Consider the following 25,618-nt stretch of genomic DNA (forward strand, 5'->3'; position numbering starts at 1 on the left):
ACTATGAAATACATACATTGAGAAAAGCAAGTGTAAATTAAGAGAATAATCGAGAATGCAATGCAGGAGACAATTTAATACTGAATATATCGCAAATAAATGTAACATTTTCTTCATCAATTTTCTTACTCATTAGAAATATTTTATTTGAGTTTAAAGCTAAATAGTATCTACTGTTTCAGAGATTGGTTTCCTCAACTTCAGTACCAGATGAGCTCAAACAATCAGACCAGCATGGCTGTTACAGAATATTGAAGCATGGAATTTTAACCTCAGGTTTTTACTTTACCTCTAACATCCAGTTCTTTCAAAATCTTAATACCCTTCTAAGCTACATAACATCATACACTATAAGACTGAAACTGAACAGGTACAACTGCAGACATGCACTGCAAGATACTTCTTTATTTAGGACATTTCTGTAATATCCTTTGGTCCTGCATACTCACACACTGGAAAATTTCCAATAATTTGACTGGAAAATTTCCAGACATTTCCTTTTAAAAGTTACTACTTTGCTGTGAGTTTCCTAATAAAGGAAGCCAGAAACAAACAAACAAACAAACAAACAAAAACAAACACATGTAAGCAGAGGTAATTGCTCTGGAAAGTACTTTTAACACACTGAATATACTTAAAAACTAGTTAGGAAGTGATCTATCTCCATTCACAATAGTTGTTCAAAAATGCAGTCAATTTAATACAGAAATAAACGCAAGACCAGAATAAATATCATCCCTAATTTAAATATAGTTAAGACACTCACACACTTAACTTCAATAATCCACATTTTAAAGATGTAGAAATATTTGAAAAAGTTAAGTAGCATGGAACAAACAATGCTTACTTTAGGTTTTTCATGAGTAGTTGCATAATTAAAAAGAACATGCTATGAACTAAAATTGAAATCCTATCCAGAGCCTACTGAAATAATGGGCATATTGCCATTGACCTCAAAGTATAATCATTCCCTTTGTTAGGTCAGATTTGTGTAAACTAGCAGAAACTAAAGAACACTGAATACCAAAACTAAATGAATATGATGTTGCCACTAAAAGAATTAATTTACAACCTGTGTCTTAATTAAAAACATATGCTTTTAATGTATTCCTATACAGAAGCAATCTAATAAAATGTAGCTATAAAGTTGAGCTAAATAGTCCAGACTGATGTTTAAAATGTGAAGAAAACATGAAAATGTAATATATATTCAAGTGTGGTGAGAGAGAGAATTTATGCAACAGATTGCAGACAAACTCCACAGTTGGTAAAAATCCAGGGTAGAAATTGGCCTAATATGTTTTTCTGGATATTTAAGAATGAGGAACACAGCTAGTCACTTGCATACGTATTATTCTGCCAGCCTTTGTAAGTTGTGGAAATAACAGCTCTGATATTGTACATAAGTGAAGCAGGGAGAGAACACTAGGATTCTAATCACGCTAATAAAAAAAAAAATTAAAAATGAGAGATTTTTAAAAGTCTTTATGTTCTCTAAGAAAAAGAAGGCAAAATATGACATTTCAAACTGCTAGAAAGTCCTGCCTCAGATATCTGGCCAAGCAGTAACTGAGTGTTCTAACAGATATCCCAAACTATTACCACCAAACATTTCCTGGAAAAACTATCATTTCAATAGTTTTATGACCCTTTGTGCAACTCCGAAGGTAAATGCTGGGAGAGAGGAGAGGAAAAAAAAGAGGAAAAAAACAGCATACAAAACTATTTTTCATTGATTTTTTTTCTTCTGTAGTAACACTAGTGTGTAAAAGGAAAGTATTTATTTCTAAACTACATCAGGCATTAATATACTATAACTGTCAACAGAAAATGTAGTTTGGTATTCAATGGGTTTATTCTAATGAATTTTTAATTACTGAAGGCCTTATTTAGGGAAAGACTTTCACTGGCGGCAGTAAGAAGCTGTACTGCCCACTCATGTGCTCGTGTATTTTCTCAAGTTTTACAGTTGAGAAATCATTAAGTGTGTGACCAGTTCCACTCAAAACTGATTTGACCTTCGATATGTCTTCTAAGTCAAGATACTGATTCTGTCAGTGGTCAGTAGCAAGTATATAAAAATAAGAAACACGTCATGTACAGAAACATCAAGTACAACTACTCCTATTATGCAAAGCACCATACATACAAGATCAAATACCTTACTTTCTTCCATACGCTGTAGCAGAATGCTAGTATATTTCAAGGGTTGCTTTTTTTTTTTTCTTCCACACCCTCTCCCCTCCCCTCCCCCCCCATAAATCTATCATTCTGAATATGCAGGAAATTTTTATTACCTACTCCCCTTCAAATTCCCTGAGAACAAAGAGGAATCGGAAATACAGTGTTATTCATTGCAAAGCGGATCCTCACAATTTAAATACCTGCAGAGACAGAAATTAAAGACAAGTGATACATCACAGATTTTGAACAGTCTGACACCTGTGGTCTCCAGGACATAAAGTCAGTGGACAATCTTCTGATTTTTGCTCAAAAATAAACCAAAGAAAAAGAGCCTCCCACCAGAAGCTTAAATTCACAGTAAGAAACTCCAGCGGAGCAACTAGAAAGTCTGTGTAACAAACAAGGGTAAAAATTGCTTAATGAACTAAAGTCAAGGCAGTAAGAAGCAAACAAACAACTGACATCAGAATTACTTCTTGAATTCAGTGCCTCTCTTGTTAATGGCGGAAGAAACTATAGGATGAGAATCAGAGACAAGGCTTCATGGGAGTTGAAAACACTGAATGCTCATTTTTATCAGACAAAGCAACGTGAGAGTGCCTTATATAGAGAAGAAATCTTTGCAAACAAGTTAAGAAGCCCAGAAAAAGTGGAAAACTGCCTCAGAAAAGAAACATAACAATCTTGGACCTGCAGGAGGAAAGGAATGCAGAGTCCTGGCTGGCCCTACTCTGTAACCAAATGCCTTAACTAGTACTTAATGGAGAAATGTTACTTGTTATTACAAAATAAAAGTATATTACAAATCTATAAGCAACTGAGATGCAAAAGAGCAATTTTGCCCATAAAGTACATTTCCTTTTAGTACTATTGATCAGGCGACACATCTTCCAAATCATCCTTGGCTGCCTAAAACCCCATAGTATTACAAAAAATTAAAGGCATGGTTGCATTCAGCTCTACACAGGTAGGCAAAATGAAACAAGAAAACTTTTGCCCCTCTCACATACTTAGAGCAACGCCAGAAATATTGTAATTCTTTAGATTATGGACCCCAATATTTACAAGAGTTTAAGACTGCTGCCATATACCCACACCTTCTGCCTCTTCCAAATCTGGCAGCACGGGCCCATACTGGGAATGCATACCTCACAGGTAAATGAGAGTATACCTTGCCAGTGAGAGTACGCGGACAGGCAAATGATCACTGAAAATACCATGAAAGTTAATCTTGAACATACACACTAAAAAAAAACAGCAATGTAAAATTCCTCTCCTTTAAAGATTTGAAAAAAAAATGCCAATTGTGTAAAAACAGTAATGCCTCGCACATGGGCTTCATCAACATTGCAAGCACTGCATACTAGTACTGTCCGCATATATATGGGGGTTAATACTAAGAGCTATCATGCCACACTGCAATACACTTATTGAATTACAAGTACAGTGGTACCTAGCAAAAATACAAAAGTCTGTATTAACTTTTGCGAGAGAGAGAGAGAGAGAGAGAGAGAGGGAATGAGCTCTCTTGTAGCATGAAAAAGTCCATTTAAAATCCAGAAAAGTGGAAAAGCCATACCATTGCAGTACTGTCCACTTTTACTGACACTGGTCTAATCTACAAATTGAGGTGTATTTGGCTTACATAAAAACATGTTGTGGCATTATTCTTTATTCATGCAAATAAAGATCCCGCCAACAAAAGAGTACATTAGTTCAGTGGCACTGCTGCATTAACTCCTGCTAAAGCAGTAAACCACTCACAAAACAAATCCAAGAGGACTCCAATCCAAGTACAGTATTTCTGCATTTCAGGAGCTGTTATCTGTCATTAATTTCAAAAGCTGTTATCTACATAAGTATTTCTAACAGTGTACCAGAGAAAAAAAGGATACAGATTTATATTCTCAATACCAAAATTTGAAGAAAAATGCTTCTGTTATTTTTTTTATTTTTTTTTACAGTTTGGAATCAGAACAAAACACTGTAGGTGCATGAAAATGATCTTTATGGTCTTGTCAAGCACAGTGGATTTGGTTTTCTTTCTTACAAAACAAAAAAGTCTTGCTATGTGATGATAGCAACAGATGACAATATTTAATGCAATGACATTTGAGAAGTACTACCTCTGTAAGTACCATTTCAAAAGTTTTTCCACTTAAAACACTTGTATCTCAAAGACAAAGTTCTGCCCCCTTGGAGATATACAAGTGTTCATCTCAGCTTTTCCCTGAAACTCTTCTTCTCTGTGGGTTGGCTTGGTACTTCTATTCAACTACTGACATACTAGGAAGAAAATTAATAGCTCTGAATCTTTCCTCTTGACAGGAAATGACTCTGTTCTGTAAAAGTCATGTTATTTGTTTATGCAGTTAGTCATGTGTTATTTGGAAAGCTAAATGCTATTTAGTACCTGGACAAAACAAACTACCTTGATATATATTTAAGAAAAAAAAATAAAAATAAAAATAAAAAAAGAGAATTCTTAGGTTGCAAAAGGAAAAAAAAAATGAATTTTGTCATCCTCCGTTCCTGCTACAAACTAACTCAGAATGCAAGCGGACACCTCTGGCCCTTACCATTCCATACAAGTGCACAGGACAAGGAAAAATTTTGTTCACAAGGTATATGCTTGCCTTGCTAAGAATTCCAGTGCCAAGAACACAAAATGAAGTAGTCAATAGTTGAGTCCTAAGAAGACAAATCTGAAAATTTAATGTTAATTTTTCTAAGAAGTGTGATTACCATATCTGAGATGCAGAATAAAAATACAAGGACTAATTTCTGTCTACTTGAGATAAATGATTCATACAAGTTTTTATCTTTTTTTTTCCATGTAAAGATTGTCAAAAGAGCATTACACCATTAAACAACTTCACAATTAAAATCTATCAGCTCAGTGCTGTTACTTTTTTACTGACCATCAAGAGACTAATTTAGACAATTACAGGATAACCTATGAAAAAAACCAGCTGACAAAAGTCTCATGTAGTTCAACAAGGAGTGCAGAGTCCTGCACCTGGGAAGGAACAAACTCAGATTGTTCTGGACTTGCTGGGGGCCACCCATCTGGAAAGCAGCCTGGCAGAAAAAGACCTGGGGGTCCTACTGGACGCCAAGCTGAACATAAGCCAACAACATCCACTTGCTGCTAAGAAGGCTGTTGGTATTCTTGGCTGCATTAGGCAAAGTATTGCCAGCAGGTCAAGAGAGGTGATTCTTACCCTCTATTCTGCACTGGTAAGGCTTCACCTGGAGTGCTGTCTCCAGTTCTGGACCCTCCAGTACAAGAGAAACATGGACATAATGAAAAGAGTCCAATGGAGGGCCACAAAGATGTGGAAGGGACTGGAGCATCTCTCCTACAAAGAAAGGCTGAGGAGAGCTGGGACTGATCAACCTGGATAAGAGGCTCAGGGTCCCATGTGAACATCTGGAATCTTTACTGTGCAGATGATGGAGCACTGGCACAGGTGGGCCAGAGAGTTTGTGGGGTCTCCCTACTTAGAGATCTTCAAAACCTGCCTGGACAAGGTCCTGGGCAACCTGCTGCGGGTGTCCCTGCTTGACCAAGGGAGTTGGACCAGATGGTCTCCAGAGGTTCCTTCCAAAACCAGCCATTCTGTGCTTCTGTGACAATAATGAACTCTCTTATAGTGTCCAAGAAAAAAAAAAATACTCAAGGTGAAATTTCTACAGGTGAACAATATCACAAAACCAGCTCTCATTGCTTTAGAACCTAAGTTAAATCACAGTCTTATCCTGAAATAAGACTAAACACTTAAGACTCTGAAAATATGAACAAAACGTTTTGAAGTAAATGAATAAAGGAAGGTGAAACAAAAACAACATGCACTGAAGTATCTTTGAAGGATCTTTGTTCTCTGTAATTGCTATTCATGTTATACAAAGTCCCCAGGGTCCCGAGACCCTCTAGTAAATACCCTGTATTAGGCCTATTATCCACCACATTAGAAGAAGCTGGTAATTCTCTCCAGTTTCTGGGATCATCATAGAATCATAGAATGACCTGTGTTGAAAGTGACCTCAAGAATCACCTGGTTCCAAACCCCCTGCCTATGGCAGGGACACCATCCACTACACCAGGTTGCCCAGGGCCTTGTCCAACCTGGCCTTGAACACCTCCAGGGATGGGGCATCCACAACCTCTCTGGGCAACCTGTGACAGTGCCTCACCACCCTCTGAGTGAAGAACTTCTTCCTAACCTCTAAGGGAGAGAACCTCTAATGCACAGAAGCTCCCCAGTGAAACTGAAGGAAGATGCTTCCGCTGATAACAATATCGAAAAATGTTCCCATAAAAAGCAGAGCTGTATCAATGGGAAAGATGCAGGAAAACACTTTTGAAACACTACTAGAGCACCTAAAAAGTAACCTTATACTTGGTTAGAACTCCAACACTTCAGGAGTTCAAAGCACTGTAGCTATACACTTCTCTTTTCCTTATAATATATGAACTGGTTCATCAGATGAGATATCCAAAACAATGAAAAAAAGCACACTGCTATTTCAGTAATTAATTTAGAATTAAATTTCTTAAGTTATTATAAATATCTTTACTCATTCCCACCTCCCCTCTCGCCTCAAATCCATTTTCACATATGCTGGCACAATTTGTTAGTTAAGAGCAGGGACAGCTAGCAGTTTCAGCAAAAGCCTGACTAATCCATTCAAGATTATTAATGTAGCCTTTGGGATTACTGAATTTAAAAGTTTAGCAATGCTTTATGAAGGTAAGTATAAATAGCCTGCTGATACTACACTGAGGCATGTTCATTTAAATATGTGTGTTTGGAAGTGCAACATTTTTATTTATTTTAAAATCTTATGTCCTTTTTATAAAATAGTATACACAATTCCTTCGGAAACTCTGCAGCGTACTTGGATAATTAATAAGCCCAACAAGTCCTTAATATTCACTACTTGTTGCTGAAACCTTATTTTCAATGGGAATTTTTCATGTTCTCTGGAAACTGGCTCCTGTTGCAGTTAAAGGCCTGCAAGTTAGCACTGACGTAGGCCTTCATCTGAAACTCCAAACTGTTCATGACTTTGCTGTGATCATCCAACCAGGACAGGGAAGCCAATACAGAATATACAGTAATAAAACATATTAAAGTACAACAGTGAAAGAAAATAAACAATTCTGCTTTGCAGTGCCAGAGTAACGCTAACAAAATGTCAAGTTATTCAGTCATAACAGTAGAAATGTAGTGCTGCCAACACTGCTCATACATACACAAACTGGGGGGCTTCGACTGACTGAACTGTACCACCTACCAATTACACATCTTCACTCACTGTCTAAAGTATGCCAGTAAAACCTGATGTGTAACACAACTCTAAAGGAGTACTTATTTTCACATATGCGAGCTGCCCTAGTAAAGGAACTACTTGTATGCAAAAAAAAGATTATAAACAAATGTTTTTTGTGAACAATCAAGGTTTTTCTAAATAAAAGAACTGTTTTACTTTGAATTTCATTTTTTTTTTAAATTAGAAACTTGAATTTTCTTATTATGAAGTAGTAATGTCCACACGTAACAATTATATTTGAAATATGAAAGCAAAATCTATGCAACAGATTCATTAACCTGTCTTTCCACTAACAAGAGAACATTGTTCCTTAAACAAAAACAAAACAAAAAAACACTACATATCCTTCCCTTCCCCCCCCCCCAAATCCAGCCACTATTACACCTTTTATGGAAAACCCAGGAGAGATCAATTATTTTAATCACTGTTCTACAAATTTCTGCAGGGAGTACAATGATTCCAAAAATAGTCCACATACAGAGCAGTACAGAATTTGACTGGGAAAGTACAAATTATAATAGAAGGTTCCTAATACAAATTAGTGCTGCTGCACCTGCTGCTATTTCCATAAAAGATAAAAGAATAAATACTGTTCTTAAGAAATAGAGAAACAGATCTGCCAGTAAAGTACAATTGCCTACCCATAAAGAGGATGAACAGCAATATTTTCCCAGGATTGAAAGATTTTAGATAGATTAAGCACAAGGCTTTTTTGAATCTACCATAGTATATGTGGTATAGAAACAAACAAATACGCACATACGCAGGCTTTGAAACCACCTATTAAAGCTGTCAGTTCTCATCTTGACTAAGCACAATAAATCAAAACAACTACAAAGCATACTCTCACATTGCCTGAATCTGCAAGAAAGTGCTGTTTCAGCAGAAAAATACTATGGTAATAGGGGAGGTTCTGCCTTGAAATTCTTATTAAAGAAACATTATATATGGTTAACAAAACATTTTCCACACTGTTTTGTTCTCCATAATTTGAAGAATTCTTCTCAATTATAAAAACATAAAATATTCAACAAGATCCATCTGTTCTACCAGAATACTTTGCATTGGCAATTATGTAGTGAAAATAACAGCAGAAACAAGTAATTTGTGTATCTTACTTTCCCAACTTCTTAATCTATACTTTAATAGTCTGATATATTTAAAGATATCACCATCTATTAATCCTTCTATTCATAAGGTTACCTAACAAATATATTACTTTAAAACTAACCTCTATGTAACAGTAAGGACAGGAAAGCTACAGAAATAAAATAAAAATAAACACAATACTTATAATAACCATACCTAGTAATAAGAACCGCATTATCATGGTGGGCAATCCCATTTTCTGGAATGGTGTTTCCATCACTTTGGTGGGAGAGAATGGATTTCTGCCACTTACAGAAGCTATCGAGGGACTTGTCTGCATGGTGGTTTATCTCCAAGTTTGGCTGCAATACAACATGCATACCAGAAATGTTCCAAACAAATTACTAAGGTCAGTTGTTAAGCCTTTTGAAGACTAAAGCGGGACTATAATTAGAAGCAGTGGTTTCTAGGAATAAAATCTTCTTGCCAAATTTTATCTCTGTAAAATCTGACCCCAAGTTCAGTTGTACATTACTGAACAGGCATTCCTTCTGCTCCAACTTAAATAATTACTACGTCAATACCAATAAATAAATAAATAAAATCTGAATTTTGATATATAGGTCTAAAAACAAAACTGACATCCCCAAAGGTGTAATAAAATATTCACCTGAAGTAAAGAACAGATATCCCTGGGATAATATGAGGGAAATATTCCTCTGAACTGTCTTCATCTTGATTAAAGTAGTGAAAGATTACAAGACAGGTTTTATATTCAGATGTAGCCATTTCAAGCAATAATTACATGAAATATATATTACACAGTAGCGTAACTTGTATTTCAGGGATATAAAGCTGAAGTGCAACAACTCTTACCTGATCTTCAGTGAGGACAATTAAACGTGTCACTATTATATTCACAACGTTTCCTAGACTGGAATCACGATAAAGTTTGGCAACCTGACCTCCAGAAAATAAGAAAAGGCACAAAGTCAGACAAGAAACACTATGCATTTCCTAAATGGTTAAAAATTAAACTCTTCTTCTGCTCAGTGTAATTCCCTAATGTTAGTTATCACCATCACCTGCGTAAGATATCTTTTGATCAACAAATGACCATTCAGTAAAACAAATATACTACTTCTGTCAGAATTTTCAGCCAAAAAATGTTTATAACTTGTTTCATAAACCATACAACATAAGGAGCATTTAGACTGTTGATTTAAACAGAATAAAACTGTATAGTTTTAAATTAATCTGAATGTAACCACATGCAAGACAAACAATGTAAGTGATCACAGCATACTTCTTGGCAGAAACAGTACAGCATTTTTCCCCGCCATGCTTTTACCATATTTTAATTATTAATTCCTGCAACCAGATGCATAACATTATTATGCCAGTACAAACGCTTTATAATTTCAGAGCATGCATGTTAATATTAATACAGAGAGGGATGAAACTTACAATATTCATTACACTCAAAATGTAGTGCTCAATGTCTTTGCGACCATGATATCCCACCATCATTTTGTCTGCTACTACCAGTGTCTCCACAAACCGTTCAAGGCTTACTGATCTCTTCTGTCGACTGTGGCTACTTAGTGTGTCATTGACTGGAAGTGAAGTTGGAAAAGCAGATGCATCACTCATCCACCAAGGTTTACTGCTTCTTGTGAGGTCTTCTAGGAACCAAAATAATTAAACACTTTAGAGAGGTCACTGGTAAAACTCATTCAAATGCAGCTGGTTTATGTTGAGATTATCATCTTTTAGCTTCTAAAAACAAGTATTTCTTGAGGCAAGGAAAATTTAAATTTATACTTTTTTAAAAAAAAAATTAAAATACCTTATACAGCAGAAAAAAACTTGGTATCTAATTTTCATATTCTGAACTCTCCATAACTTGGCTTAGGACAATAAACCATCATCTTCTTTCTACAGATCTGATCCTGTACATCTATGTTAATACTAATGACTAGTTATAGTTAACCACGAGAACATTTCAGAATTTTAAGAACAAGATAGCTACAATATTTTGGGGAAAAAAATAAAATAGAAAATTCCAAATTAAAGTAAAAGGCATCAATATAGATTAAGGAATTAAAAAGATTGATAAGGCAACAAAAAAAAAAAAAAAAAAAAAACAACTTTTTTTCCCCTCTTTTTTTCCCCTGTTGTGGGGAATCCAACTCCATAATTAGGCAATCAGAATGAAACATCTAGAACATTTTGGACCAAATAAATAATTTTTCTTTTTAGAAAGCTATTTTACCTACCTCGTGTACTAAAAATAATAGGAAGTTCAAGATGATCCAACAAAGGTTAATTTTTGGTTATTTTTAACACTAATTGTTATTCAAATGCATTGATTCTTGTACTCATTTCATATAAATACCCAGAAAACATATTGCTTTTATGTAACAATTTGGTTATTACTGATCCAAACAGACAGGATTATCTGCAAAAACCTGAAGTGCTGTCCTCAGTGCATATTTGAACCTCTACTCCCTGCAGAACTGTCACTTTTATATATATTAAGTATTCCTTTTCCACAAGGAGCCACACAGATCTCAAATTTAAGTTTATTAAAGTAGATAATTAGGCTGACTTTACATAATTAGGACTTCAAAACGTCTGAAGTTTCTTTGCTAGTTATGGATGAACTTAAGAACATTAAGAAGTGAATATAATTCTTAACTGACTGACTAGAACTACTTGAGTAGGCAATACCAGATATACTGTTTCGACTAAGGTAAATTGAGATAGGACCAGTACCACTTGTGAAAAAGCAATGCTTTATGCAATCCAACTAAACTTCACTATTTTATAGGGCGGCAACTACATGACAAAGTATGCATGTTCAGGTCAAAACCAGCAATACAAAGCTTCAGCATTCTCAGTGTTGCAGTATCCCACAATATTTTGTGTCTACAGTGTTGGCTTTAAAAGTTGCATTACTTTAGAAAAATTGAAAAATGCAAACAAACTGGGTACTTGACAAAAACACTAGTAATTAAATTGTCCTCAAACTAAAATGTGCATCAAATTATAACAATATTATACCCATTCTAAAAACATAGTATCAAGCCCAGTGAGGATTCTGTTATCAGTACCAAGCTTTAAATTGTTTTCATCCCTATTCTAGGAAAGTTGAAGTTACTTTAATTGTTCAAAGATTTTCATCTCACTTAAGCAGTGACTTAAGAATACCTATAATTATCTTCTGAAGTAAAATTTTTACAATCCACTGCTTATTTTCAAGTAGCAGAGGGTGTTCTCTGGGGGCTTCTGATGCTCTTAGAGTGCCGAGTACTTTATAAATGTAATATTGCTTCCACATTCATTCATAATTTTCACCCAAAGATGCAAATCTGTTCTAAACATTTGAAAACCAATGAGCTCATGCTGAAAACTTTCAGAGAAAAAAAAAAAAAAAAAAAAAAAGCAAAGATTCTTCTGGACTCATCTTGATAGCATCTTTCAAATAAAGGTCTCAGGAGATTTCAGGAAAACAAACATTCCTCCTTATCTTAGGCTTCAGCTGGTCTCAAAGTAATGGGAAAGTTGGAAACAACACTGAGTAGTTAGGCTCGCACTCCAGAATCTATTGGTTCTCATGTTGTTATACTTTAAAAGCACTGAATGGTGTAACTAAATTTTCTTTAAAAAAAACAAGGCATTTCCATAAAAGTTTGCAGTATATTTAACAGATAGATTTTTGTGGCAAATTATGCCATTTTTCCACCACATTCACAGATTAAAAAAAAAGCTTGAAAAAAAAACTTAATCTTGCATTAACACCGAGTGTAGCTTTTGGGAAGTAAAAGAAAACAAGGAAACAAGGGGGAGGAGGGTGCCAGAAAAGCACTACAAAGTAATGATTACAAAAAAAAAAAAAAAAAAAAAAAAAAAAAAAAAAAAGGAAATTAGATTGTAAATTGAAGCTGAAAAGAAATCCAGATGTGTGTAGACAAAGTACCAATGGTACTCAGATTTTAAGTCAGTCCTGTGAGGATGCTATGTGGTGGGGAAGAGAGAGGAAGGAACACAACACACAAAAACAGAAGATGACTTCAAAATGGAACAGATAACTACTTATTTAAGATGTAACTGTGAGAGTATTTAAATAAAACATTATGTACTGCTACAACCTCATTTAAAAGATACACAAGCGTTTTTCATTTCAGAATATGCTCACTGTAAAGTCTGGCATGAATAAAAACACCAGGTGAAACTACATGTAGTAGTGGTGCCATCCCTAAATAATTTGACACTTCTCAGGCTTCAGATGTCAATTTTTATTGTTTCTCAATCATATCTAAACAGTCTGTATAACTGCAACAAATGTTTTGGTCATTTTGTTTTTAAATTCTTGTAACAAAAGCAGGTAAAGAAATTTTATTTATACTTGAAGCAAAACAGAATTTCAACTCCAGACAAAAATACACATATACAGCTTTTCTGTAGAAAAGCATATTCCTTAAAATTGTGCAAATGCAAAAATAACGGACCATAAGTACTTTGCAAGCTTAACATAGCACATGCTATTGGGCATCAGCTTAAAATAAACATTTAAATAAGCTATGCAGACAAAAGAGCATATCACAGGTAACAGTCCATAATATATTTTTATTGCAAAAGTAATAATGAAGAATTTTAGCATGCCAACTAAATATTTATGTTAACACTGTAATTCTAAGCTATCAAATAAATTCAATTTGACATCATAGTTATACCTGCCTACTTGATGGCTTTAAGATACCTTTATTTGGAAAGCCGCTTAAATGACATCACTGTTTTGGACACAGAAGAATGAAAATGGAAAAAAAAAAAAAAAAAAAAAGTTTAACTCTTCTAGAGGTTGATTCTGCAAAGCATTCTGCAGGATAACCCAGTGGCCTCAAAATCCTTCTGAAGCAATTGGAATTTGAAGTTGCTCAGATTCTTAGCAAGGTCTTAATGATTTCGGTTACATATAACAAAACACAGTTGAGTTGGTGACAATATACACATGAAATATTAGTTTAGTATTTCTTGTTTTTTAAATGTTCTTACGTCTAACTGCTTAAAAATCTAACTCAGGTTATGAAAACCAGACACTATTCTATCCTGTACTCTTATCTGAACCTAAACTACCTGCCAAATAGAGAACTATTTTTATTCCTGCCTCCCCAGTTCTGTGTACTGGTCCCGTGTACTGGCATCATAGCTCTATCTACCATGAAGTGGTCCATCACTTGATCATCCCAACAAATTCTGATCATCCTTTCACCAAACTCCCTGCCTTGCTTTTTGTCAATTACTGTAATTTTTCTCAGAAGGGTCTGAAATTATACTCTTTGTTTCTATCAGCACAAAATCCTCACCACTTCCATGATACTCAACAGGTATACAATAAAGTTAGGTCTAGATAACAGAAAAAACTCAGCAGAACAGAGTGTGAATAGCAGCACAGTTACATAAGCACATTCCTCCCAGTATATTGTACTCGCAATAGTATTCTGAAAGTAAAGCTAAAACCAGTTTCCCATACAAAGTAAATGATATTCCGGCAAAAACACAGTTGTAATTTTGTTAACTTGTTGTGCCTTTTTCTTTCTTTTTGAACATTGAATTGGAGTCCTCAAAACTTCCAAAAATAGTGAAATGCCCCAAAGATTTATTCTACTAGCAATAGAGTTAGTAATTACCTGTCTTTATTTCTAGGGTTTGAAAGCTGAGAAACTGAAAATTAGTCTTTGATTTTATTTTTTAGATATTCTGAGGATAGTTTGGATGCCATGTCACTTTGAGACAGAGGTTAAACAGTGCTCAGAAAATGAGTTGAAAAGGTTTTGGTAGTCAGATGGAAAACATTCAAACAGCATGACACCTGAAAAAATAAGATCTTGCAGTTTTGGGGGAGAACAAAGTTCTTCAGAAATTTTCAATGAGTGTAGAAGTATACAGAACAACAGGAAAAGAAGCTGAGATGAATGAGCATTAGAGTAATGAGGATGAGAGCATGAGGACTGCAAAAAAAAGGGGGGAGTTATTTCAGTGATTAAGGGCTTCAGGATATGACATGTGAAAACCAGGGAATGCACAGGAGCTTCCAAGGATAACAGCAGCGTCATATATGTAAAGGAATAGATGCTAAGGATTATTGCATGTTTTGAAAAAATGCATGCAAGATGCAAAGCTCTGATTAATCTATGATCCATAAGACAGATACTGCCAGAACAGTTGGATGCAACATCAAAATAGTTGCTACTGCTTTATCCGCACTTGGAAGAGACTGACTTCCTAAGCATTAACAGAAGATTATATCTGCATGATCCATTCTTTTTCTAGAGATATTAAAACAGTAAAAATTGCATTGTAGTACATTTTACAATCCTTCCACTTATTTCAGGAGGCTTATGTGACAGCATAACCTAATGAAAGAAAAAGATGGATGCTTCACAGATGTCTACTTTAAAATGCATAAACTGGAGCATCCACATACATCAGTTCTCTCATTTTACAAACAGCACACAGTAGTCATTAGAAGACTTGTTTCATCATCATTAGAAGCATGTACACCAAATAATGCTTCCAAAACTAAAAAAGAAGTTACTTACATAAAGTTTAACATTTGCTATGAGTCTAAACACAGTTAGAACCACTCAGGAAAAAAAAAAAAAAAAAAAACTCTTCCCCAAGCATTCACTTTGTAGACCATGTTTAGACAGTCTAGTCAGCTACTGCCAGTCGAAGTTACAATTTCTAAAAGAAGCAGCTGAAAGAAGGTACATCAATGAACAGTGATACTATTTTAAGACTAGTATATGCCAGCCTGTCCTATGCACTGAATCTCATGGAATACTACTGTCCGGGACTGTAGTTTTAAGAGCAAGATATACATAAATGACAAGGTTAGAACATTTTTCTGCTAATACATATATATATATTTTAGCGCTAAAATCTAAAACAAATGGTCAGATTTACTCAAAGCTGTCCTCAAAAAACAAGTTTTCTGCATCACTTTAAGGAAACAAAAATCATTTCAAAACTAGGAGTACTAAAACACTCAACTGTTTTTGTAGATGTTGAAACTATGTTTTGGAAGAAAAAAATCTCAATCAAAACTATATAATCCATCCTGTAAAGCACCTTTAAATCACATTCTCAACTATCATGAAATAACATTAACCCACTAAACCAAAAGCCAGTATCAAAACACCATAAACATAACGAGAAAGGTATGGACTTCAGTTCCAGGTGTATTAGTAATCACTTTACTAACGTATTTACTACACATCAAGATTTGTCAAATGAGATGGAACACTTACTACACACTGAGCTGTAACACAGTCACTCAGGTCATGCCTTCCAGATGGGAAACAAAGTAAATTTATAGTGCATCCAGCACAGGAAGCCTGTGCTCATCACTACCAGGGTATACAATATAGCAATAAAACAAGACTTACTCCCAGTGCTGTATTTTTACATGGACACTATATTCTTCAAGTGAATCTGAAAAAAAAACGCAAAGCTACTTTTTGTCACGGCACATTGTATCACCCAAAAGAAGGATTCCTATTGCTACGTTGTACCTTACCTGTGAACCAAGAAAGACCTTAAAATGCAACTTAAGTTAATATATTTTAAAAGCAATGAAAACACAACTGATACTCATACTCATTTACCTGAGACTCCACAGTGACCATGATCATATAGGTGTTGCTGGTACATGATAGACTTTTTGTATATAACATGAGGATGACCATTCTCATAATTAAAGTCACTGGAATTATCAGTTATATTCCTTAAAGGCTCAATAAAATACTCTTCATCTTCCGTAGCAATAACTCCATGCTTAAGGAAGAAAAGAAGAAAATAAAAACTTGCAAAAAAAAACAACATAAAACTCATAATAAAAAGCTTAGTTTTAAACAACATTTGGCTATCATTTATTTCTGTTAAGAAATCCACAGCTATAAGTCAAAAGAAAATGCATGAACCAGCTCTCTTCCAGTGACTTTAGTGAGAGCAGGAGTAAATACCTATAAGCAATGCGATGAGAAAAGAATAAAAATATAATTGCCTTACTTAAGGAGTTCTTTCCCACCTTTTTTAAGTAGATGCAGCAAGAAGGGAAGAGATACTCTTGGTATAGGACAAAAAAGTTGTTCACAGACCTGTTCCAAAACTATATGATTCATAGCCATTAAAAGTGACACCAAGCCAAGATGATATTGCTCAAACAGTGAGCCCAGTATCCCACTATGATGCCACACTAGTAGATGCTTAATGCCATAAAAACTGCAGGAAGAATTAATTTTAGACAATATTATTCAGCAAGAATATTCAGCATTTTACATCCAGATGCTGAATTCCAAAACTGATCTAGTTATTAAAATCAAACTATTAACTTAGACTACACTATCTACAAAGCATGTATTCCTTAAAAGGTCTCATCACAAATCTTTGGCAGATCCAAGTTGTTGCAGGCTATGTACTAGACATCGTGCTCTGTAACAAATGCATATTTTTTCCCTCACACTGCAGTACAGAATGGTAGATATTCTATTCTCATAACTTTCACATTTGTGAACTCAGCTTCTTCCAAACAGGAAGTGGTTTATAGAGGAAAGGGGAGACTTCAGGCCAACTATGCAATTTCCTGAATCTTCAGCAATTAAGACTGAACTTCAGCAGAAAATCCAGTTTGGGGATCCTTTTGGGTATAGAAATACTGAGGAGTAAGCTCTGACAGGCAGACTCCCACACTTCTATTTGCTAAATAAATAATTCCAGTAAATTTATCTAGGAAATTCAGAATGTATAATCTCTCTACACTAGTAGAAAGAGCTACTGATCAGCCTGAAGACTGGAAGCAGTAAATTCTGCATTCATATCTTGATCTGATGAATTGCAAACTAATGTAAATCCCATTAAAGCCACAGTGAAGACTGTTCAAACACAAGAAAGCATCCATAACTGCACCTTAATTCATTCATCCTTATTTAATCTAACTCATGAGGAGTTAAGAGTATTCAACAAACACCTCATATGCTGTTCTCAAGACATATCTTCAAATATTTATGTGCCTGTCATCTGAACTCTGCAGTGTTCCAAGAAGCAAGCCTATCTCAAAGTACTTCTTAAAGGCTGTAAACATTACCCTATCACTTTGAGAAGAAACCGATACCTATGTTTCTATCACACCTTCAATCTGTAACACAAGTACTATGTGTGAGGATTTGGGGGGTTGGGGTTGTTTTGTTTGTTTTTAAAGGGGATATTTTTGTTTTCCTCCAATAAGACCTCTAGGATAAGGTCTAAGACCACTTGCTCTACAAATGATCCAAACATCCCAAACCCATTTCTAAGATCAGGAATTGCCTTTGTCCTTTTGGTCAAAGCTCTTCTGCTGCTCTTTTGTGTATCAACTGCCTGCTATTCTTCACTCCTAGGATAACCAGATTTCAGTAACAACATACAACTTTTAAAATAAAAATGCCTGTGTAACACTTCAGAAAGAACAATGCTTTCCAAATATAACCCTATTATATATTCTGCAAATATATGCATGCCGTTCATTTTTCAATTAAGTGTTCCTTACATTGTGACTACAACAGTAACTCTTCAGTGGTATTTTTCATTGTGAACTCAATTATTTTCTCAAGATGGCAACATCAGGGTCTATATTCACCTGGACATCAAATTTTCTCATAATGCTTCATTACTTGAAGTCTAAGATTTTACTACAGAATAAGTCACTTAATGGTACACTGCTGCTTAAACAGTCTTGAAAATATAAATTGAATTGTAACTAGCTTTGCCAGATGTGCAGAAAGAACCTTGACAGTCTGGACTGCATCCAGTCTGGATGTCAGACATCTGGGTTCAAGTGAATCCCAAGCCATTGTAAGCTCTGGTATTATGTTCCCACAGGAAAAGAGAGTCCTGCGGTGGTTCTGGCCAACACCATCAGGCTGTCTGCTTTGTGCCAAGTCTGAGGAGACAGAGGTACCATCCAAGCTGTGGCCCTGTCTCTGCAAGAGAAGTGCCTTAACCTAACTCTGATTACTCTAGGGCATACATCCTTCACGCCTGTACTCAAGTCCAGCAGGTAAATGAGTTTTAAGGAGCAAGATGACTGCAGTGGAAGTCATTTCAAATGCCATAAATGACACAATTGCAGCATTAATTTTGTAAACAAACTGTGTAAAGGAGAAGTAAAAGCTATTACACACATTTGTGAACTATGACAACAGTTGGCAGGTTTCTTCCAGGTACCAGCAGTGAAAAAGGCTGGGCAAGTATCATCCATTTTTCCTATGCCTAGTCAATGTCCAATCTCATCTGTTCAAACACTATGTCAGATTAAGAAAAAGAGATGTTAATAACATGTAGTCAAGGAATTGCAAGTAAATTTTAACTTACACCTGCTACCAGGCAGTCAGAATATGCATGTGGTCAGTTGTGGCAGGTAGCCATGTGATTTGATAAACACTGGAAATTCACTTGCCCTGCATATACCCTTCACATAAGCCCTGCATACTAACACCATTTTAAACCCAATGTAATCAATTTTGCTTGCAAACAAACTGCTTTTCCAGTATTAACTCAACAAGACCACTTACATCAGTTTAAAGTGCATGAGTGCATGATTTTTTTAGAAACATTCCAAATTGTGCACAAAAGAAATACCTATTGCAGTGAAAAAACAGCATTTCTTCTGGTGCCTAGAGGTGCTTTCATTGTATATATATTCACTAATGCCCAACTGATAGTGGGAATATTTGGAATTACACTATTGTATCTGAACCAACATTTTAAAACCCATTTCTGGCTTATCTCCTGTTTGGGCAAAACAATGTTTCAGTTGAAAAGGGAGATTGAAATAATGCCTTATAAAGCATTAAAAGGAAATAAATGTAAATGTGTTGTCTTTTTTGCTTGCTTTGTGTGTTGTTTTTTTTTTTCCTGTTCATTTTGCTACCATATTTGAACTTAAAGCAACTTCCAAATTGAACTTCTGCTCCAAAATACAAGAAATATTAAGACACAGGAAAAAACAGCAAAATGTTCTAACAAAACACCATTAACTTAAGAAATAAGTTGAATGCCCAAGTAGGTTACTACAAGCAGCATTCCCAAAACTATTATCTAAAACAGATTGTTTGAGGTCCTGTCTTATCCAATCCCACTACAGACTGCCAACTCCTGCTAACATATATAAGGTCTGGATCCAGCAGTTTGACATACTCAGACAAATCTGTGAATCCACATGCAGTTCCCCTGAATTTGTAAAAAGAAAATCTGTCAGACTGTCTAGCTGGGGCCTCACCTTATTTCAGAGAGGGGATGTCCATCACCTACAGAAGTAACAGTTAACATGGGTCTGGGCAGCCTGCTCTAGTGGTTGGCAACACTGCCCAGAGCAGTGGGGTTGAAACTAGATGATCCTTTTCAACCCAGGCCATTCTATGATTCCATGAACATTAGTTATAAAATTAATTACAGAGGACAAGTGCCTTTGCCTCACAGTACTACTGGTTTCCAATTTCTGCCTGCCTTGAACCTTTCAAGACATTACGCTTTACATTTTTAACATAAAGCAGTAATAATGGAAACTTCTGAGAATGTGTCAGTGTTGTTCAATGTGTCTACAGCTGACTCTACACTTCAATTTATGTCTGAGGAAACAGGCTGCATTAGCTTCACATGTTCTTAAGGATAAAAAAAAAAAATAGTGATCTGGCCTGGGACAGCACAGTATGGGATCTAGTAAGTCATTTTAAAACTAGGACAGGGACAGTTTATATGTAATTTTCTGAATACTGAGCCTATACTGCAAACACAGATTATTACCAAAGAGAACTCAAAGTGCACCTATCTAGAATACAGAATCTTTTTCATTACTTCTGACCTTTTAAATCAGTTCACAGATTACAAATTTTACTTATGATTCAAAAATATCATATGATATGTAATTTATGATCTGCAAAAGTAGATGCTTTCTTTGTGGTAGAATCGGTTTCCAAATGAGCTAATCTAAGAATATGAATAATTTATAAATATACTAGTTTTGTAATATATTAAACAAACATGAAACATTCCTGCAAAATAATTCTTCTTTCAAGTATATACAGTCATGCTTTTAGACATTTCTTGGGATATCTTTATCTTATCTGCTTAAACAGAGATAGCTGTGCTACTTAGCACAAACATTGCTCAGTGCATGGAACTTTACATGCCATGGAAATCCTTGGCCCTTTACATTCAGTATTTCCTTGGAGCAACAGTAGCCCCAAACTGATATTTAGCCCCTGATTCACTTTCCTAATAATCACCACTTTCTACACATGTAGAAAAGTGTAGAAATACTATTTCTTTCTATTGGCCTCGTCAGCTTAAAATGAGAAAATCCACTGCAGTGAAAAACTTGAACACTCAATTAAGAGCTTTGACACCCAGCAATGGACAGAGGTGGGTCAGAACAGGACAAGTTTGACTTCTGCTCAATTCCAGCATTATGGGCTCCAAAACTTTTCTTCAAGACTTGTTTCTCTCAGAATTAGGTTAATCTTTCCCTTAAGGTAAAATTCTCTCTTCAGCCACTGTTTCTTATATTCTTTACTTCAGGATGACAAAATCAGCTTAGGCATTGTTTCAGCTGCTTCTGACTCAGCCTTGTTGCCTTGCACCCAACAGTTCCAAAATACTGTTCTTTGCAGGCCCTTTCATGAGAAGGCCAAACCTGCAATCCATCTACAAATGTAACTTCCAATACAGTAAATATGAGTTTGGAAGCCAGCAAGCATGATGGACAAGACCTTCAATTTCCTCACATGTCTGCTCACTGGATTATAGAGCATTTCTCAAAACTTCAGACAACTTATAGCATAATCAGGGCCCAGCCAATGGAAATTGCTGGAATCAAACTTCTGTAGCAGTCTGTAATTCTGGGGAGTCTGGTAATTAAAAAGAAAATAGAGAGGGAAAGGATGAACCAGGAAATAGTGATGGGGAAACAAACTGGTGGCTGGTAAGTTTTACTATAGTGAAGCACAGGAAGCCCTTCTTGCGCTGGAACTCATCTCAGATACTACAGATGTTCTTCAAATTTGTACAATTTATGTTAGTTAAACCACGGTCTCACGTAACCACCTTGCATAACTAAAGAGAGTAACTCAGAACATTGTGTAGGGAGGAACAAATTTGACTCATCTGGCAATACTGACACCTATCAGGGAACAGGAATAAATGGAATGCTTAAGTTTTGCTTGTGAGCAGCACTCATCGTTTAAGATTATTACTTGCTTTAGAGTTACTCAATTTAAAATGACTGGCTTTGGGACAGATTTTAATCGAAGACTATGCAGAATATGACTGGCAGTCTCTTACAGACCAAAAATCAGACTGGAAAATACAACAAATGTCTTGAGCACAAATATATCCTGAACTACCATTAATTCAAAAACAAATAATAGCACCCTCAATATTCACTGCCAATTGCTTTATTAAACATGTTCTAACCAGCAGCTTTATAATAAGATACTTGCCAGTAGGAATCATCATTTAAAAATAACTCTGTGATGGATTTATCTGAATTGAGTGGTAACTCCCATAAGCAGTGCTCTGGGACAGTGTGCCAATGCAGTTCAACACAGGAGTTTCTGTGCAGTAGAGGACCATATTGAGTCCAGCCTACCACTGCACAGGTGGAAGGATTAGAAGGATCCTTGCCTCTCTGATAAAGAACCATGTGTCACTACTGCTTCCGGAGCATGACAAACACCTTGAGTGCATGTCATTCAGCCTTTCTAGCAGATGCAGTGGACAACTGACACTTGCAGTCCCAAGTAAAAGGCAGGACTCAACAGTCCCAGTCATGGCGTGCCAAAAAACCTGAGGGTGCCACTACAAATACCAGGAAGAAATACAAAAGAACTAACAATAACTAACAGCTCTGAAGCTGTTAGTTATTAAGCTCTGACAACTTAACTGGGCAGCATGCCACATTGAACCTAACTTTGAAACACAAAGTTAATGTATGACACCTAGAACCACAGAACTAGGTCTTCAGTCCAGCCAAGCAGCATGGCTGGAGACAGGGAAAACACACAACAATGGGAGTGCCAGTCACCTCAGGGTGTGAGGCACAAAAGCAAAAAATGATTCCGCTTTGCCTCAAGAAGATTTCACTGAGCAGTGACACCTACCATGCTGCTAAGTTCTTTGAAGAAAACAAGTGCCATGAGAAGCAAGAGACTGGGGAAGTCGATACGAAAACGTGTCAGTTCTCCTGCCTCGTCCCACTCTTGTTTTCCTAACATGACAGGAAAACAAGAGTTGGCAAAGTCAAGAGTAAGTGCTCTTGACTCACTCCCTGGCAAATGTCAGAGGTACCAAAATAGGAGCACCATGTCACTGACAGCAGGCTTCAAGGTGGGCAACCTGTCTGTGCCTCAGTAGGTAGAAACCCTGGCGAGACAGAGACATGCAGCCTCTTCTAAAGTGAATCCTGAAAGCAGGGATTTGCTCTCCCTAGTGTTTTTAGATGACAAGAACTCAAATGCAAAGTGATCTAGTGACTCTAGCATAAGAGCTTTAATAATGGCATCAAAAAGGTTATTACATGGGAACTGCAAAGCCAAAGTAAAAGTTGTAATGAATTCAGACTTATCATCTGCAAGTCTGCATTGACCAAACTAAGGTGCCACATTCAAGAGATCTACATTTTAACTATGTTTCTTTAGAAATGTTAACGTACCCCTGCAAACCCTCATGAAATTATTTTTCCTCAAGAGCTCCAAAACATTAACCTAGACAGTATCAGGGACAACACTAATAGTTTGGTGTAACGTGCTCTACCTAGGTATGAAGCAGCAGGCCTTTGTAAATAACATCCCAAGAGTCATAGTTCTCTAGCACTTCTAAGGATTAAAAAGGAAATAGTTTAGCAAGTCTGTGTAGTGGTGTTTTTGTTTTTGCCTCATTTACAGTTACTTAGATCTGTTCACTCTTAACAAGATTGACCAGCATTTTGCTATATAAAAACTGAATGAATAACCACAGTATATATTTCAATAGAGAAGATACTGAGCTCTTGATTTAGTATTTCCTAGTCCTGCTCTTTAATTTCAGTATTTTGCTACTAAACAGCATGGCTTTTTTGTTGTTGTTTTCCAGTTTTTGTCGTGAATAAGAGTTTTTTTCCCCATGGAAGTACTACTATCGTGTTATCAAGAGATGAACAGTAAAAGCTGAGCACAGAGGACAGAATTTCTAATCCTACTTTTAAATGCAACTGTCTGATTTGTAGACAAAATATTTCTAAAAAATTTAAATAATTACTTTCCATGGCTGGTACTTGCAAGTGATCTACTTTCCTCTTCATTCTGAACTTATATCAACAATGACTACTACACCAGGCAACTCATCATCTTTGTTATTTACTTCAAGTTTCTAAACCCAAACTCTCAAAGACAGCAAGGAGGACTGTTCAGTTCAATTAACGTCTCACTGAAGAGATTCTGTATCCTAAAGGAATGACTGTTCCTCCTTCCTTCCCAAGTTTGCAACATTTTGATCACCTGTAATCATCTCTCAACAGCCCTAATCTTGCAGCCCTAGCGCAGACAGTGTTAAACACTGAAAATGTTGCCTGCTAGAGGACTACAGAATTGGGTCCTAAGGCTTACAATTAAGCTTGAAGAACTGAAGACAACTTTTCCCCAAGACCCAGATCAGGTTTTAGGGAATTGCTGTACTTTCCTGTGTCTGCTTCTCAAAAGGATTCAAAAAACTGAAATGCCAGTTAAGTTCTTCCATGTTTTAAAAGGAACAAACACAATATTATTATACTAAAACAGGTAATGTGCACTTACCAGACCATTGCAGTTGCTTAAGGCCACTTTAGTTGTACTGTGTTGGTCTTGCAAATATCCTGTGTAATGACAGTGGTCTAAAAAATCGTGCTTCCATAGGGGTCCATCTTTCCCCCAGTATTCTACTGTAAAATGTCTGGACACCAAATCTGTGTTGAGAGTCAGGTTTAAATGAAAGTGCTTGCCATAGGCAGAAAGTTTAAAAAATAACTTAGATGCTGCCAGTTCTTGGTCATAGGGGTCTGTGCTCCTCCTCCTTCTTGAGGGTTTAGCATTTTTCACAGTAAAGCTGAGGAAGGCTCCATTTTGATCAACCCTTATTGGGATTGTTAGCTGGTAGTGTTCAAGGTAAGACAGGAATTCCTCTTTGTAATCGCAAGGTAAGACAGTCCATGGAGTGGGCATAGAAGAGAAGAAAATATAACAGGAAACAACAAGTAGTAGTATAAATATAAACCATATTTTGGCTAATCACCCTCATGCGTAAAAGTCATTTTCAGGTAAACACATGATGTAGATAGAGCTTTACTAAAGAACATAAACTGTTCTTTCCTTCTTTTTAAGTCAACAAAATATGTTCTCTTTCATATTAATCTGATGTCACTGGAAATAAAGCTTTTAATTATGTATCTTTTCCTATTCACCCAAAATATGTAAACATGGGGCTAAATTCTACCTAAGAAGGACGTATTCTTCCCAGTGATACCATTCAAAGACAAAAGCTATTAGATCCACCTGCAAGAATAAAAACAGTAGTAATGAAAAGTACTGTATTGTAAAACATCCAAATGACTCGTCTTTCCATTAAAAACCTATAAATGTTAATGGATCAAAGTAAAATTAGATCCTTACTTCCTAGTTTAAAAACATGATAATGACTTTATGGCAAGTCTTTAAACTATTATAAAGTACAACATTTTACCAATTTAATTTACAACGTTTTCATATGGTTAAAGCTAGAAAGAAATCAGAGCAACAATTCAATCAGCTTTGTTCTAATCAAGCTTGAACGACAATGAATTATGATAGAACTAAGGCAGAGCCTGTATGATCTCATTAATTATACAAACATGGTTTAGAAAATACTTCCCAAATGCAATGCAAAAATCAATGACTCTTGTCAGCTACAGAGGTTGGAC

At 35.8% G+C, this 25,618-nt stretch overlaps 1 protein-coding gene across 1 annotated transcript in view; it reads right to left on the reverse strand.

The window, feature by feature from the left end:
* Window positions 1-25,618, reverse strand: part of ADAMTS6 (ADAM metallopeptidase with thrombospondin type 1 motif 6) — a 154,813-nt gene that overhangs the window by 123,863 nt on the left and 5,332 nt on the right. The window contains exons 3-7 of the mRNA XM_082783231.1: window positions 24,480-24,844; window positions 16,284-16,452; window positions 10,078-10,292; window positions 9,487-9,570; window positions 8,827-8,972 (exon numbers count right to left, since the gene is read on the reverse strand). Of these exons, the coding sequence (XP_082639357.1) occupies window positions 8,827-8,972; window positions 9,487-9,570; window positions 10,078-10,292; window positions 16,284-16,452; window positions 24,480-24,844 (979 nt within the window). The remainder of the gene's footprint in view (window positions 1-8,826; window positions 8,973-9,486; window positions 9,571-10,077; window positions 10,293-16,283; window positions 16,453-24,479; window positions 24,845-25,618) is intronic.

The sequence above is a fragment of the Aythya marila genome, assembly GCF_965140915.1.
Source record: "Aythya marila genome assembly, chromosome: Z".
NCBI classification, from domain to species: domain Eukaryota; kingdom Metazoa; phylum Chordata; class Aves; order Anseriformes; family Anatidae; genus Aythya; species Aythya marila.